Raw genomic sequence first — 18,065 nt, forward strand, 5'->3', positions numbered from 1 at the left:
TTATGTCATGCATATATCTTATTGAGTATTAAATTATTTAGTAACAAATTAGCTAAGAAATACTATAAAATATCACATTTACAAAATTTAAATTAATGCCAATAAATGTTACAATAATACTGTAAAGTTTAAAAATAAAATATCTGTAACTTTAAAATCTACAAAAGAAAAATAAATAAATAAAAAAAGAGAGAAATTTTGGGATTGGGAGCTAAAACTCTTACATTAAAAATTAATTTTAAAGGATTAAATTTAAAATTTATTAAAAATAAATATAATAAAATTTAAATCATTTAAAATATTAGAAGGATTAAAATCGAGCATACTCCAAATTACATGAATCAAAACGTTACTTATGTGCAACTTTAATGAATGAATATATACAATAATTATCGTTAATATAAACAAATATTAGTTGACTGAAAGTCAACTCTTGTTAACTATTGATTATTGTTAAGTTACGTATACGTTTACAAGTGAGTCAACAACATTCACTGAATTTATGGTAAGTCGTAACAATTAATACAATACAACAACTCTTTCCATTAAATTGAATACAAAAGTTGGGTTGCTTTTTCACATTACATAACCAACAACAAAGAAAAAAAGCTAAAAAGTGAAACAAAGCATTTTTCCCCTTTTCCCTTTTTTGAAATCTTAACTTTGTCTTCTCTTCAAATCCCAAAACTTCACTTTTTGAAGTGTTCTTTTTTTCCTTCCTTCCTTCCTTCCTTCTTTCAGCAAGACCCTTGTGGACTTCACTTTCCTCCATTTCTTTCTTGCTTTCTCCCTATTTTGTTTTATTTTCTTCTTTTTAATTCTCTTCATGTTTATTTTGGTATATATATATGTGTGTGTTAAAAAGAAAAATTTTAGTTTTAAATTATAGAATATACACGTTTTTATTTAGTAAAAAATATACTCTTATACTTCTAAAATTTTCAATATTATGTATTATGGGCTATATATATAATATATATATACATGAAAATTTGAAGTTAAAAGGTTTAAAGTTAAAAAATTTGAACAAATTAAAATTTAATTAGTAAATATAATGATGTTATATATTTAAACAGATACACATAAATAAAACACCACTAAACTTTGTTGCTCGTTAAAAATATTCATATGCTTTAAAATTATTTACAATACCTATTATTCTTGAAGTTTATGTTCTAAAACTACTTCTTTTGTAAACATCCTTTAGATTTTATATTGATCGTATCATGGTAATCTACATAAAGAAAAAAAGAAAAAATCATTATCGTCACGTTGTTTCAAGTCTAATTTACTATGACATGATTTAGTAAAATAACATAGCTAAATGGACATGTAAAGATCACTATTTTTTCCAAAGCTGAATGTTTTATCTAATTTCATAATTGATATAATATAAGATTCGATTTTTATCTTTTTGATGTTAAAAAGATTTTAGTAAGATGTAGTAAATTAAATAGTTTAAATATTGAAATTACTTGATGTAAAATAAAATCCTCAATAATTGGATGCTATAAATTGAGCTGTCCCTTAGTTTGGATCCCATTTCTTCATAACCATATTCATATGGCTCCAAATAAATTAGAAACAAAAGTTGAAGTACTGCAAAAGCCCTCAGCAGTACTATCAATGGAGGGTCTCCAACGAACCATATCCGACATCTCCTTTGAGCTAACCAAAGAAGCTCTTGCGGTTGCCGGAAACAACGTGCCGCTGCCGCCTATCTCGGAGGTGGAGGCCGCAGCTTGCGAATGTTGCGGCCTCTCCGAGGATTGCACCGCAGAGTACATTGGACGTGTTAAGGACAAGTTCATGGGAAAGCTTATTTGCGGCCTCTGTGCTGAGGCCGTAAACGAAGAGATGGAGAAGGTTGCCTCTCTCTCTCTCTGTTTGTTTCTTTGTTATTTCTTTTTGAGTTTGACGTAGCGAAAATTTGAATATCTAACTCTAAATTAGTTCATATTTGTTTGATCTCAAAACGCTTGTTTTCTCTTTATAGAAATGGCATCATTTCATAATTAAGTTTCAAAAAACATGATTTAGTTTAGTTTCAACATGTGATATATATAGTGATGTAATCTGGAGAATTGTATCCCAAAGTAAGACTAATTAGTATAAATTGTAATTGATGTATTATAGAAGGGTTGGAAAAGAGAGGAGGCATTGAAGGAGCACATGAGCGCTTGTGCGAAGTTCAATAGGATCGGAAGAGTGTATCCGGTGCTGTATCAAGCGGAAGCCATTAAACAAATTCTCAAAAAAGCCAAAACCTCCAACGGGGGGATTAAATCTGCCGTCACCGCCCACCGAGGCGGAAGGATTGGCCGGACCTCCAGTTGCATTCCGGCCGTCACTAGAGACATCTGTGATCCAACCATGGTCGTCAAATGATCGTATATATATATATATTATCATATTCAACAAAACTCTACTAATTATATGCATACTTTTCTTGTTTGGGGTATGCATGTTATGTGTGTATATATGTAACGAGTATATAGTTTTAAGATAAATAAAAGCTTTAGATATATCGAACCGTTTTTAATTTATTTATGTAGTTTTAATCTCTCCCAAATTTGTGTACAATTTGTGATAGTTTTTTTTTTCTTCCTTCCTAACGGACTTCGATTATAACTTCTAAGCATGGATTAGGAGAGAATTGGTTGTATACTCGAAAAACAAAAATATTATTTCATTATAGCATCTTATGATTATTATCTAAAAATTTCGTTTTAAGGTGCAAACCATTGTTTTTCTTTTAACGTTTGGGTTAATAATTAGAAAAATTATGTTATAGTGATGAAATTGTTAAAAAGATTTATGAAGTATGTAACAAAATTTCAATTTCTAAGGATGAACCGACAATGATATACACTCTACTTTTCTTTTTACTATTTAACTATATCATCTGAGAATAATGCAATAGAAAAGATACACGTTGGCCCATTGGCCCATTAAGGCCTATTGGCCCATCTTCAATTTAGGTTTACAGAATCAGGCCCACACTATAAATCTTTCCTCATATATATCACTACTTCTTTTTCTTTTCTTTTCTTTTCTTTTTACCATAATTAGAAGGTCACTAATGTGATTAAATTTTAATTTTTTGTTTACAAAATAATGCTTGATAATTAAAGTAAAATGTTTATTATAATATGGTAAATATGGTAATCTTATATTTTTCTCAAATGTCAAAAATAAAAAAAGAGGCTATAGATATTTATCATTGGAAACTACCTAAAAATCAAACTCTCTACTTAAAATCCAAATTGTTATGAAAATTAGAAAAATAAATGGTTTTTTTTTTTTTTAAAAAAAAAGAAAGCAAAAGTCTTTTTTCGTAACTATTTTGTTTTCGAAATTCAAGCATTTGGACACTACTTGGGCTCATTAAAAAACAAACCACATTTTAAAATCTAAAACAAAAAATCGCTTTCAATTACTAGTGAATTTATGTAGGGGCAACCAGAGACACGTACTTCCTCATGTTATTAATTTTCGTATTTTAATATTAATTTTAAAATAAAAAATTACAATATATATATATATAGTAATATTTAATTTTAAATAAAATATGGTTGTATCGTAATGGTTGTGAACAATCTGGGGAGACAGGAGTGAAATGATATGAGTTTGCCCAAAAAAAATTCTTTCAAGACCGTTAGAGAGAAGAATAATTAGTGATAATTAAGACATTGAAAAATGGATAAATATATGTTTAAGGTTGAAAATTAGAAGAAGGGAGGAAAAGAGAAAGGGGGGGTTCCCACGTGGCGTGGGAGAAAAGGTTGAGAAGCACGTGAGTTAGAAGGCACGTGCAGGCACGTTAGTGTATACCCGTAACATGGAGGTACACATAATAGGCTGTAACCTACTATTTAATTTAAATAAAAAGGAAGATGCTATCAAACTCTGCCACCTGGATTGACCGCTACCAATTTTGGCTTTCCCTTTTTCACCTCACATGCTTACTCCCCCCATCACTATCACGTGGATTATGGACCCCACACTAACCTAACCTAAAACCCTCACCCAAAATTAATACCATCAAACTCAGGTTTTTGGATATTAAATATGAAATCACCTTTCTTTTTGCCCTACCATCCCTATTATCTATCTATACTATGTTCAAAATGTACTATAATTAAGAAGCTAATCATGTATTTTGTATTCCTATTTTTATAGTTCCAATCTTAATTATTTTGGTTGAAGTGACGTAGCTTTTTGTATGGATGTGATTTAAATATGAACGTCAAAATCTAGTGATATGTCATTTGTTCTACTATACAATTACTGATATTTGAGTTGGTTTCTACGACAAAGTGATATGTTCATTTATATATATAGATGAGCCGACAAAAATGTGTCTTACTGCAATTATTGTCAAGTTAAAATGAAACCTATGACTATTAAAATTTTCGCTTTTGTGATTTACAATTTGAATCTAGTCGTTATACTAGAGATAACTTATGAAAGGTTCGAGCAAAAAATTTGAGTTTAAAATTTATCCATAGTTAGCTTAATTTTATTGTTATTTACATAAATGAAATATCAAATAACCAGTATTACATAAAAATTTTAATAATACACAAATAAATATCTGCCTTTATAATCTTTCCTTTCAAGTGAAGCAATCAATGTAAATTTTAATAATAAATAAATAAAAGAATATATATATATATATATATATATATATATATATATATAAATAAGTGTAACTATTTATATAAAGAAATGAAAAACCTTATCCAATGTCTTCAACAATATTTTCTTCTTAGATCCAATTCAATGTTTCTTCAAATATGTAAAATAAATATTCATATCAAAATTCAATGAATTAGAGGGCCCACCTCACTTAGTATCCACTAATGTTTTTGTCTCTCATTATCATTTTATTTTTAATACATGAGTGTCGGACCAACTTAGACACATCTCGACTAATCTTGAAGGATACCCCATCTAACTATGTAATATTTATGTAGTTGGTTATCCGAGATTAAATTTATAATATGACGTTAGTCTTCATTATAAAAGGATTTAATTCTAAACTTTTAATAGTTGTAATTTTTAAATTAATTTCCATCAAAACTTTATGGATTAGACAAACATTTCGATTTCACTCAAACAAAACAAATAACATTTGTGTCTCTAGTCTTATTGGCCCAAATGCAAACTAAGAAATATTTCTCAAACAAAATACTACTAGATAACAACCATTTCCAAAGAACAAACTGAAACTAAAATTAAAATAATAAAAATTGAATTAATATTTAAATTATGATTAATATATTAGATAATGGATTATTAAGAATAAATTGGACAATTCCACCAAGATTTAGGAATAATTAAGTAAAAGTGAAATTTCTCCCTCCAATAATAGGAATTTGACTAACAAATTCAGTAAATATAGGTAAAATTCAGTAAAAACACTTTTCACGAGAAAAATAATAAAATTGCATAGAAGAGAAAAAAATGGGGTTGTGGAAAATTAAGTTGGTGGCTACGTAATTACCTAATGAATGCCATCAGCTTTACCGATAGACCAGCAGAGATCGGTTGATTGAATTTCTAATTTCCTTTTTAATTCTCTTTTCTAAATATGTATTAATTAAAACCTTTCTATTTCTATTATTCTATTTCATTACCATTACCCTTTTCATTATTTTATTTATTTAGTCTTTTTTTGTATTATAAGAGAAAAAAAAGAAAGGTGTAGTTTTGTAATGATGTGGGTCAATTATTTCATTTAGGAGTTATAGATCCAAATAATTAATTAATAACACATAAAAAGAGCTTTTTGTTGAAGACCTTAATCAACAAGCAAAATATCACACATGTTTGAGATTTTTCTTTGTTAGATGCATAACACATAAAATCCAAGGCTAGCTCCACAATATTTACTTTCACACGTCTTAGGGTATCAAAGTGACAAATTTTTGGATTTAAAGTATTGGGAAGCTTATTCAAACGCGGAGGAATATAAGGATTTAGTACATAAACTTTACTTTATAACAATTAAATCTTTATACTTTCAATTTTAGGAACCATTTGGTTCTAGGTTTTTGCAGGTAGCAATTTGAGGATCCTACGTATTTTGTGAAGAATGATGTTAACATTTGGAAATTTTCCTTACTTGTATTTCTAATAGACAAATGCAAAAATTTTACTTGATATATATCCATATATGAGAAATTTGAACTTCTGATCTAGTAGAAAATATTGACATGTGTCGACTATTATTGAGCTATCTCACTTAAGCTTTTACATACTAAAACTCATGAAAAAAATATTAATTTACATCGTTAAATATTAATGATATTGTATAAAAAATGAACTCTCAACTTTTGTAACATCTCAATTTACACTTTGTTGAATAAAAAATTTTGGAACCAATCACAAATTGACACGTCATTTACTAAAATATTAATTTAGCCCAAAATTAAATATGATCCAAATCGATGTGATTGAGCCCTGATATGGTCCATGGACCAGACCAGCCAAAGTGCATAAAAGGCCACGAGGGAACTCTATAAATAGGAGAGTTCTCTTCAAGGGTTATAAAAGCTTCTTCAACGACTAAAGTCGACAACCTTGAAGGTTCTTTGAAGATACTTAAGCTTCTTTGAAGATACAAGGTTTCTTACAAGACTCCAACTCCAAGAACACCCAACTCCAAGAACACCTTCAAAGATACAAGCTTTATTCCAAGACTCCAACTCCAAGAACACCTTCAAAGATTGAAGCAAAGATACAAGCTTTATTCCAAGACTCCAACTTCAATAACATCACGTGTTTCGCTTCTTCAAATCAAGCGTAAGCATTCGGTCGAGAGAGAATCAGAGGATCAAATTCTAGAGATCGAACCACATCGCATAAAATCAACGTAAATACAACATCAACACAAGTTCAGCTCTATGAATCAAATTTCTCCGAAAATGTCGTGTGAACAGTTATTTTTGGAGAGATATTGCACACATTTACTTTTTTTTTATCAAATAAATATTTAAATAACTTTCACCAACTTTCAATTAAGAATTTTTTTTTTCAAAAAATTGTCATATCAATTTAAATCATCCATTTCATTAATCCACAGTAAAAAAAGAGAAAAATCAATACATATAAGAATTAAATACACAAACGATTTCCTTCCTAAACAAAAACTCTAATTGAAATGCAATTATATTCTCCAGTAAAAAATTTAAAACTTAAAGTCTAAACGAGAGAAAAAATAACTAGTACACGCTAGAATCATATACGAACGCGTATGCCTAAATAAATAAAAGTTTCAAAATTCAGTGATATAAATTAACGAAATGTTAGATCTAAATGGTTAGAAAGTGTAAAGCTTAGTTGAAGATTAAATCGTTAAATAATAAAAAAAAAGTATTAATTTAATAATACTTTAAATTATTTTGAAAAAAAAAAGAAAAAAGAAAAAAAAGAAAGAAAGGAAGAAGAGTGAATGCATTATTTTAGGTGTCCGCTTGTCCCCTTCAAACGCAAACCAACTGCCTTCTCTCTCTCTCTTCTTTAACAGCCATAATTTTTTAGTCTCTTCTCTCTTAGCCACTTACTCTCTTTATCTCTCTCTCACTATTTTTTCCCCCCAAAAAAACCAAAAACACACAAAAACACACACACACACAAAAACCTCCTTATTCATTCCCCCACAAATGGAAGCTCCTGAATATTTCCAGATCAATGCCTACTCTTCCCAATTCTCTTCCCCCGACCACGCCGACGCCAGCACCACCGCCGCTGCTGCACCTGAGCATTTCATCGTCGAGGAGCTTCTTGATTTCTCCAACAACGAAGATGACGCTGTCTTTACTGACGCTGGTGGAGGAGGAGGAGGTGGAGGATTGTTTTACAACAACAATAATACTACTTCTAATGACCATAACAATAATAATAATTCAGCGGAATCTTCCGCCATTACCGTGATGGAGAGTTGCAATTCCTCTTCCTCCTTCTTTGAAGATATTAGTGGCTCTAATTTAGGCGATGCCCATTTCTCCAGCGAACTCTGCGTTCCGGTAATTCCCCCCTCTTGCTTCCTCTTTTTTCTTATCCAGATTTCTTACCTTTTTTTTTCCTTTAGGTACATTTAATATTTATCAATGTTTTCTTTCTTTCTTTTTTTATTTTTTTATTTTTCCTTTTTTGTATTATATATATATATATATATAGGTATAACGTTACAACACATATATGTAATATATGGGTATTTGTGTTGTTTTTGTCTATATATGTTACTTCCAAAATTAATGTGTTAATGTATTTCAATGTACTTGAAGAACTTAACTTATAGAAAGATCATTTGGATTTTGTTGAGTTTAATGTATAGTTTAAGTTGCAAATTTATATAATTAATTATTATGGAAATTTATCTAAAATAATGAGAACTGTTTTCTTAACAAATATTTAGAAAAAAAATTGACAACTAAAAATGTACTATTATTTGTAATGTCAAATTGTAAGATTTTTAACTTAGTTTACTGTTATTTGTAGTGGTCACGTTTAACCCAATAAAAATGTGCCAGGTGTCAATTGTTTTTGAATATTGGTTTCTTTTGGGTACAGTATGACGATTTAGCTGAGCTGGAATGGCTTTCAAACTTTGTAGAGGAATCATTTTCCAGCGAGGACATGCAAAAGTTAGAACTCCTCTCCGGAGTCAAAGTCAAATCCGATGAAATCCCCGCTCAATCTCCACAACCCACCGCCACTCGAACCGCAGCAGCAATTTTCAAACCGGAAATTGTTTCCGTTCCAGCCAAAGCTCGTAGCAAACGATCACGTGCCCTCCCATCTAATTGGAACAACTCCAGTCTCCTTCCTCTTTCTCCGACTGCCGAACCCGAAATTACTGCACCCATTGGACAACCATACTCCATCAAAAAACCTCTTCCCAAGGTCGCTGCTACAGCGAAGAAGAAGGACAATCCAGATGTAGGATTTTCATCCGGGGAGGGGCGTAAGTGCATGCACTGCGCTACCGACAAGACACCCCAGTGGCGGACTGGCCCAATGGGTCCAAAAACATTGTGTAATGCTTGTGGCGTTCGGTACAAATCCGGCCGTCTGGTACCGGAGTACCGACCCGCCGCAAGCCCCACCTTTGTTTTAACGAAGCACTCCAATTCTCACCGAAAAGTTTTGGAACTTCGACGACAAAAGGAGATTCTTAGAGCACAACAACAGCAACAACAACATTTGCTTTTGGATCATCGTCAGGATATGATCTTTGATGCATCCAATGGTGATGATTATCTCATTCATCAACATGTGGGTCCCGACTTTCGACAGATGATCTAATCGTTGTCGATAGGGATAGAGTCCGACGAATATGATTCATTTTTTGTTTTTCTTGAGATTTTTAGATGATTTTGTTGGAAGTTCTGACATTTTTTTCTTACCATAGAACATTTTTTTTTTAATTATATGGTGAACAAAAAGAAAAAGAAAAAAAAAAACAAATTACAAATGATGAAAAATAGTTTAATTAATCAAAGAAAACAATGAGTCCAAGGTTTTTACTATTTGATATATGCATGCATGCAAATTAGAACCTTGAAAAATGTGATTATTCTTTGTAAACTGTTTTCATTGAGTACCTTAATTTCAAATTTCAAAATTAATTTAACCTCCCTTGAATTGGATTTTTTTTTTTTTTATATATATAATTTCGTTTAATTTAGGCGTAATTTTAATTGATCTTACAAAAGACCCGGTCTAAATAATTTAGTTAGTGTAGTAAAATCCTTATAATTTCGTAAAATACTTATAAATAAAATAATAAATTATAATTATAAATAACAAAATTTAATTACAATTTATCCAACCATTAAATTAAATTTTGCAATGATGTCCCTTGTGGATTTATCATTTTTGTTTGAAGTCATTTTTCATGGGGATCAATACTCTCTTGTTTTTGCAGAGAATGTTTGATTAAAGCAAAGCACATGCAAAGTTCTACAGTTTACTAACCATTTAGTTTTTATTTTTCTTTTTCCTTTGTACTTTTTACTTTTCTCTCTCAAATTAAAATTTGGTCACTAATCTACAATTATTAGCTTAAAGTATCATTCTATTCACTACAAATTTATAATAAACTAAAATGTTCCTACAATAAAAAATATCACTTGTTTACTGTGGTTTATGAGGTTTTTATATGAGACTTTATTTCTCAACTTTTAAAAAATATATCTAAATGATCTTTTTATTAGATTGATGGTTCGATAAAAGAAATGATAAGATATTATTGGGTTAGTAAGAATTTTAAACCATATTAATGTATGTATTCATTTTGTATTATTTTTAAATAATTCATGTAAATTTTGTTATGTTTAACATAAGCTATGTTTAAAAAAGAACCATCCTTATTATGAATATTTATTATACAATGTTCAAACTCATCCAAGAGTAGAATCTAAACTATAATATGACAATTACATGATAAATAAATAAAATGATATTAAATAAAATCACAAAAAATAATATTAAAATTCTGACAATTACAAAAAAGAAAATAAAATAGCAATTAAAGTTTGAGAGGAATCACATGCCCATATATATATATATATATATATATATTCAACTTTTGAAGTGCTATTTTCTATTATATATAGTTTTTTGATTACTGACATTGTCACGTTAACTTTCACTCATTTTCTTTGTAAACAAAAATAAATAAATATTTGGAGTATTTTTACTTTATACAAAGTGTAGGGGAAATAATAATATTCCTTTATTTTTCCTTCTTTCCAATTTGATCTATGAAGTTTGTCTTTATTGAAAGGGTATTATTTTAAACCTATAAGATGGGATCAAAGTGTATTAAGAAATTAGTTAATTAATCAAATTGAAAAAAAAAATCTCAACAAATCACCCCATTTAATTTATAATTGTTGAATCTGCTAATTTTTTAATTAAATGGAGTGGGTATTGTGTAGGTTCATTTGTTTGTTTTTTTATTATAATCTTTGAACTGTAACGTTAACTAATCAAATAAAAATTAATACACAATATAAAGAAGATGGAAGTTTTAAGATATTAGAAACATAGATAGAGTATAGAGTATTGTTTTTTTTATTATTTGAGATTTTTGAAAAATCTACGAATTAAACGTGTAACGACCCAACTTTTTATACTAAGTTGAGATCATTACTAAAAAGAAAGAATAACAATAGACAGTTTCTTGAAAAAGAGGAAAACTAAATTTTTATTAAAAACGTAACACTGATACATAAACGCGGAAGCAAAACTGAGTCCCTATATGGCATGTCACGGATCCTTCTCTGTCGCTCACCATCTTTTCTCTACCTTTACCTTCGCCTGAAATATTAAACATAGAAAAAGTGAGTATAAACATATACTCAGTAAGGGACCTACTACTAGTCCTGCTAGGTGTTTGTTAACTTCCTATTAGAGTCCTGTAAAAAAGTACCCCTGAACTGGCACGTTCCCGAACACGTGCAAACTGTGATCACATAGGAACAAATCTGGTCTTCCGTAAACCCAAAGGAACACCTAGGACAATCTGGTTTTTAGTGTACCCGAAGGAAACACTAAAACATTCGGGCTGTGAGTGATCCCGTCGAATCACTCGTATTCATGTCAATGTCAATGTCAATGTCATAATGGACTGGTAATCCCGTCGGCCTACACAGTCATAAAAAAGGTGGTGATCCCTAGGGACATCCATGTAGGTACGACTCTAATAGACAAAGTTAACAGAACGTCCATCCATAGCATGTACATAATATAACATCATAAACATGGCATGAATATTAATCTTAACGTCCTTAATCATATGATTAATATACTTGCATCATTATCAACGTAAATCAGTGATCATAATCAACATAAATCAGTGTAACATAATATCGGCCATCGTCATCAATCGTCCATATAATGACAATCATTATCAATAGCATAATATCAATCATGATCTATAGCATCGCATTATGCATCTTAACTACCATCAATGCATAATCGTAAATACAGGCAGTCTCTTAACTTCACTTCGAATGTTTAGTAGTAGAATCTTTTAACAGTAGATTTTAACCAAACAATGTACTCCCTAGTTGACAATAAAAATTGAAATTTTTGTATGTTAATAAAAAAATTCTCCCAAATTAATTAACTTTCTAAAAGTTGGGGTTGTAACCAATTCAACATTGATTGGAAAAATCAATATTTAAATCTTCTTGAACCTTAGAAACTCAAAAAAGTTTAAAGTTAAATTAATAAATTATTAATTTAATTACTTTAGCTGGAAGTTGATAAATTTAATTAATCCAATACAAAACAACCAAATAAATTCCTTAAATTCTTTGGTTGTTACAAAATCACTGTTTTTTTTTTAAGGAATGAGCAATTTCTAAGTTCTAATTAAGTCTATATATTGTAAATTTGATTAAACTGTTTGTGGACATGTCTTTTTGTTAGCTTAATATTTTAAATTTATATTAAATTTATTAGCGTTTGGATGAATCGTTGTAAATTTCATTTAAAGATTATGATGGTAACTATGTTTTTAAAAAATTAAAACTCTGGCCTGGTCAGTCCGATCTCACTTTGATTTTATTGAGATTAATGAAAGTCCATGGAATTTTCAATGCTTTTACTAGATCATTCCCGACCAAAACTAGGCGGAAAGAAGTCTTTTTAACAAAAACCTTGAATAATTTTAATAGATATTCTAGCAAAATTTTGAACGAATCTATACTGTTTTTAGTATATTGGACACCATAGTTTTAAATATTAATTCAATTATTTTGTAAAAATAAGTGTGTGTTTTTTTTAATCTAAACAACTTATTAAATTATGTTAACTTTATATTTACATTGACTATAGTTTTATAGTTAAATAAAAGAGATACTAAACAAAAAATAAATATGAACAAATAAGTGAACAATTTAAAAATCAAATAAGAAAACAATAATAATAGAATAAAATGTGGAAAAAAGTGAATAAGTTAATAAGGCTCTGTTTGTTCGGTGATTCATTTTTATTTTTTTTTAAATAAAAATTATAAAAAGATAATTAAAACGTGGTTGGTATAATTATTTTTAAAAATAACACGAGAAATAGCATATTTTCGAAAACAATAAATTATCCTTTTTTTTGTTTTCAAATTTTGTTTTTAAAAATTGTGAAAATAATATATTTTTTTTCAAATTTATAACAAAACACAAATTTAAAATTTAAATTTCAAGATTTTAAATTATAACCAAACGTGTTTTCGAATAAAATTAAAAAGAATTTTTTTCCCGGAATTCTTTATTTTTTAAAATAATTTTTAGACCATGAACAAGTCTAAGATGTGAAGTAATTATTAAAAGAAAAAAAAAATCAATTTCAGGTTTATCATTAATTTTAATTTTTTTCTACTATAGTTCTATACATATTTAACAAATCTTAGATTATTTTTTTAAAAAAAATATAGTTAAATAATAATAACTCTTCAGTTAAGAAAATAAACATGTAAATATGTAAAAAGATTATTACAATAAAGAAAGTTTTAAGATTTATTGGAATGGGAAAATAGTTTGTCAAAATAATATTTATGTGTTATTTTAAATCCTATTAGGTTATAGAGTTGGTTTATTTTAAAGTAAGCCCATGACTATGCTTAGCCCATACCGATGTGACCATAAAACTATTACTCCAAATAATGATAATAAAATAATTTAAAAGAATCTGTGTCCACAAAACTATTTTAATATAGATATTTTCAAAAAATGGTTATCCACTATTTTTAGTTCATAGATAATCAAAATATCCATTATGAATACTCTTCAAATTTTTAGTATCTTTAATATTTATAAGGAGTTTTTTTCTTTTTTTAAAAAAATAACAATAATATAATGAAATTTGAATTTAAATAAATGGTAATCGACGCAATATTTTATATTTTAACTAGTTCTTCACACGTGTCACGTAAAATTTGTGTTTTGTTTTCATTTTATTGGCTAAATTATTTGTTACTATAACAACCTTTTCTTTTCTTTGTTGAGTATCTTGATTTGTTAACTTTTCTTTTAATTGTGGTTTAAAATTAAATCAATAAATAGTTCGTAAAAAATAAAGACAGTTCTACTTTGCTACCGATAGAAAAATTAATTTATTATATTATATTAATTTTCTATGCTAAATTCTATAAACTTTTAGAAAAGAGAGATTGATGATTGAATAAAAATACAAATCTAAGAAAAGTGGCAACAACACAAAGTTTTTCACTCATGTACATATAGTTATTAAATGTGTGAGAATTGATGGGATTTCATAAATTACTTCCAAATAATTAAGACTTGGAGACTGTGTCGTAGCCATGGAGTCTGCCGGAGAAGGAGGTGCCGGTGAAAGTTGAAGGAGGAAGGAAATGGTGTGGGTATGGAAATTTGTTGGTGGCTCACATGAAGAAGAAAACAACATAAAAGTGGGGGCAGTTTTGGAAATTTGCAAAACTCTAATTACAAGTCATATGGGCCACACAAAAGCCTGATTCTTACTTGGTCCTGATATCTATCTTAAAGCATTTGGGCTCACTAATGGGTCATTCATCGAACCCTATTCAAGTATTCATGGCATGAAGCTTTTGGTACAAAATTCAAGTGTGTATACTCATATAAGGTTTAAGTCCTATGGTCTTTTGATGCCTTCATTATTTTTGTCCATATACCCTATAGCACCTTCTTTTTCCTGCTCTTTAATGGGTTCCATAATAACGCTTCGACGCTACAAAAACAAATGCTCGAATTATTTGATAATTCAAACAATTTGGATTTAGTCTTACGTTGATTAATCTTTTATTTTTGGTTTGACAGACGAACCCAACCCAAATATATATTTCTTTCAAAATTGATGGGTCGGGGAGTTTTTTTTTTTTATGTATTTATTTTAGGAATGTTTCTCTTTCATTTAAAGTTTGTAATCAATTAACATTTAAGTTTTATGAGATTTTAGTTACTAAACACGTGTCTACCAGTTGGGTTAGGTTATGGAGAGTTGAAAAACCTGGAAATTTTTGATGAAATCCATGTGCAAACTATCAATAATTTGTGTTGGTTAAACGATACTTAATTTAGTCATTATGTGTGCACACAAAAAAACGTGCAAGAACTATGTAGAAAATCATGTAATAATATTACTTTAATTGTTGATTGAATAATGATACTAATTTATAACAACACAACTATGTACTAATTTAATGAAAAATTGAGCTTAAGGGTGTGTTTGGGGTAGGGTTTTAGGGAGAAAAGAATTAGTAAATTGGGCCAAACACAGAATATGATAAATAATCTTAATCCCTAAATAATCCTATCTTATTTTTACTTTTTTACAACCCTACGTTACCATACCCAAATAACTCAATCTAAATTCTATTATTATTTTTTAAATTAGTACAATCATAATTCCTCATCCAAACACATACTATTAAATACTACATTTTATATTTTTTTCATTAAACACATATTATCACAACACTAGAATTATCATAATACTAGGATTATTATAATTTTTTTCTCCTGTAACTCTTTTTTTTCCCAAACGCACTCTAAAAGTTAAAATACTGAATTATGAAAGACCAAGTTAAAACATAACTCAAATATTAAGAGTAAAATCGTAACATTTTAATATTTAAAGACTATATTGAAACCAAAATTAAAATTTTAAAACTAAATGTATAACATTTTGAAACATATAAACAAAATAGAAATGAGACCAAAAGTACCAAAAGTGTATTTTTTTTTTCCAAAACTTAATTAAATATTACAACATTAATCACACTGACATATTGAGATTATTTTAATTTATTGTTTTTTTACTTCTTTTTGTAGCATGAAAAATGTGTTTTTCTAAACAAATCGCAATTTGCAAAGAGTTGTTCATGGCCGTTGGTAACACTGTAATTTGATTGGCTCCCAGATGTTGGTAAGTTCTTTTTATTCCATAATAAAACTTTTAATATATAAAATGATATGTACATTTAATATATATATATATATATATATATATATATATATATATATATATATATATATATATATATAATGAACTTAAAAATTAAATTATGTAATTTAAATCCTGGTAGATTGAGTGACGACAAAGTATAACATTTGGATCATCTAAATAAATTATTATTATATATACATATAAATACAAAAATCATATTAAAAAATAATGTAAACGAATAAAATCAAATAAAACCAACCAATGGCCCAATGGTTACATTTTATGGGTTAAAATAAAAACCAATTTCCCGTGGCCACGTGGGACTATAAAATTATAGCGTGACATAGATTTGTGCGATACATTTTGTTTCTTTCATTTTAACTTAATTCAGTTTGCATCTGCTACCACCTAAATCTATCTCTCCCTATGTATACGACACAAATTAAATTTATTTAATATTTTTTGTTTTAACACATATCACCTCGTTTATGTTAAATTTGTAATTTTGTGTAATATTCGACAAACTGTTTAATTAATCATAATAAAATATGATGAAGAAGTACTGTTTGGTAAATAAGTTATATATTTATTAGTTAATTGAGTAGGCAAAAAATGAGAGTTAGCGTTGATACAAAGATGGCACGGCGCTAATTAATCATAATAAAATATGAAATACGCGGCGACATGGAAAGTCGTATTCCCGTCAATGCCCCTAATAAAGTTGAGATGGAAACAGGTAAACGGGGAAGAGATTTCAACGGTGTTAATTGAATTTATGACTTTTTATCTCAGGGGCAAAATGGACTAATTACATGAACAATAGGTCAATCTTCATCAAAAAGTCAAATGTTTGACTAAATTCAAATGGGATATAAAATTTGAAGGGGCGACTGTTCTTCTTCTAATTCTAATTGGAATCTTAATTAAGACACCAATTTCAAATCCTCCATTTTACTAACTAACAATCATTTGAATAAGTCTACCGATGTTGCTTCCAATTATTTAAGTTTAGTATGCATCTATTTCGTTTTTAAACCTTCAACTTTTATTAAAAAAATTATATCAAACAATTTTTAGTTATATACAGAAAGAGAGAGAGAGAGTATATGAATTATATGAATATTAAAGTAGATTCCATGATGTTGAATCTAGAAGTTTATACGTATATATTATATGTTATGGATGCCCTCCACTTTTGAACACCAAACATATGAATATTTGGTTTTCCAAATTAAAAGTACAAAATTGACTAAATTATTAATGAGTAAATAAATAAATAAATAATACAAGAAATCTAGAAGGGAAACAATTTTCAAAGTGAAAGGTCAGCAAAAATAATGGATCTTGTTTCTAAAACTCTACGTCGGTTTCATTACTTATATACATATATAGAAATTTAATTAATTTGTTCGTTATTAACTTTCTTAGTTTAGCCTTTAATCCATCTAAAATTACTTAAAAATAAAACCAACAAAAGTTGTAAGAACTATTTTGACTCTCATAAAATAAAGAACTATAGTGGAATTTTAGAAAATATAGATATGAGCAAATACTTGGGTAGAACATTTACGGAAAAGAAAAAGAAAATAAGTTCGCCATCGAATGAAAAAGTTTTAAGGAATTGTTTGGATTGATTTAAGAAAAATAATATTTTTTTTTTAAAAAATATTTTTATTTAAAATACACGTAAAAACTAATTGACTATGAAAAAAGTAGCTCAATCTATCTTATAAAAATGCGAGTTTTCCATTTTTCGATAGGAAACTCTCAACATATATCAACAAAACATTATAATTATTTGAAAAATAGCTTATTTTTAAATTAATTAAGCATTTGAAAATGTCTTGAAAAATAAATTATCTTAATTCACAACTATTTCAATCATCTTATAGTTTTTATTTATCTATTATTTTCTTAATTTTATTTTCAAAGACATACAAATATAACAATTAAACTAAAAATAAATAAGTATATAGCAATATTTTAAAATAATTATAAATATAATAAAATATGTCAAAATATGTGATTGATATAGCAAACTGATAAACCATACAAATCTGAAGTCTATCAATAATAGAGTTTGCTATAGTTACAATTTTTTTAAA

The 18,065-nt window shown here is 28.1% G+C and overlaps 2 protein-coding genes across 3 annotated transcripts; both read left to right on the forward strand.

Moving 5' to 3' along the window:
- Positions 1-1,526: 1,526 nt before the first annotated feature.
- On the forward strand, positions 1,527-2,546 carry LOC103488172 (uncharacterized). Of its 2 annotated transcripts, none has more exons than XM_017044486.2 (2): positions 1,527-1,866; positions 2,140-2,546. In XM_017044486.2, exons 1-2 carry the CDS (start codon positions 1,564-1,566, stop codon positions 2,386-2,388), a joined length of 552 nt encoding a protein of 183 aa, XP_016899975.1. In that variant the 5' UTR covers positions 1,527-1,563; the 3' UTR covers positions 2,389-2,546. The 2 variants fall into 2 exon arrangements, with proteins under 2 accessions (XP_016899975.1, XP_008445002.1); XM_008446780.3 differs by having other exon boundaries at positions 1,530-1,866; positions 2,137-2,546.
- A 4,950-nt stretch (positions 2,547-7,496) lies between these two features.
- On the forward strand, positions 7,497-9,371 carry LOC103488171 (GATA transcription factor 12-like). Its single transcript, XM_008446779.3, has 2 exons — positions 7,497-8,033; positions 8,581-9,371. The coding sequence occupies exons 1-2, from the start codon at positions 7,671-7,673 to the stop codon at positions 9,313-9,315; spliced, it is 1,098 nt and encodes a 365-aa protein (XP_008445001.1). The 5' UTR covers positions 7,497-7,670; the 3' UTR covers positions 9,316-9,371.
- The last annotated feature ends 8,694 nt before the right edge of the window (positions 9,372-18,065 follow it).

Source organism: Cucumis melo, chromosome 3 (assembly GCF_025177605.1).
Source record: "Cucumis melo cultivar AY chromosome 3, USDA_Cmelo_AY_1.0, whole genome shotgun sequence".
NCBI lineage: Eukaryota > Viridiplantae > Streptophyta > Magnoliopsida > Cucurbitales > Cucurbitaceae > Cucumis > Cucumis melo.

Excerpts from the sequence above, each read along its gene's own strand:
- LOC103488172 (XM_008446780.3), top strand. The coding sequence starts at position 1,564 with ATGGCTCCAAATAAATTAGAAACAAAAGTTGAAGTACTGCAAAAGCCC. Across the intron at positions 1,867-2,136 it reads TAAACGAAGAGATGGAGAAG|AAGGGTTGGAAAAGAGAGGA; the intron begins GTTGCCTCTCTC and ends GATGTATTATAG.
- LOC103488171 (XM_008446779.3), top strand. The coding sequence starts at position 7,671 with ATGGAAGCTCCTGAATATTTCCAGATCAATGCCTACTCTTCCCAATTC. Across the intron at positions 8,034-8,580 it reads CCAGCGAACTCTGCGTTCCG|TATGACGATTTAGCTGAGCT; the intron begins GTAATTCCCCCC and ends TTTTGGGTACAG.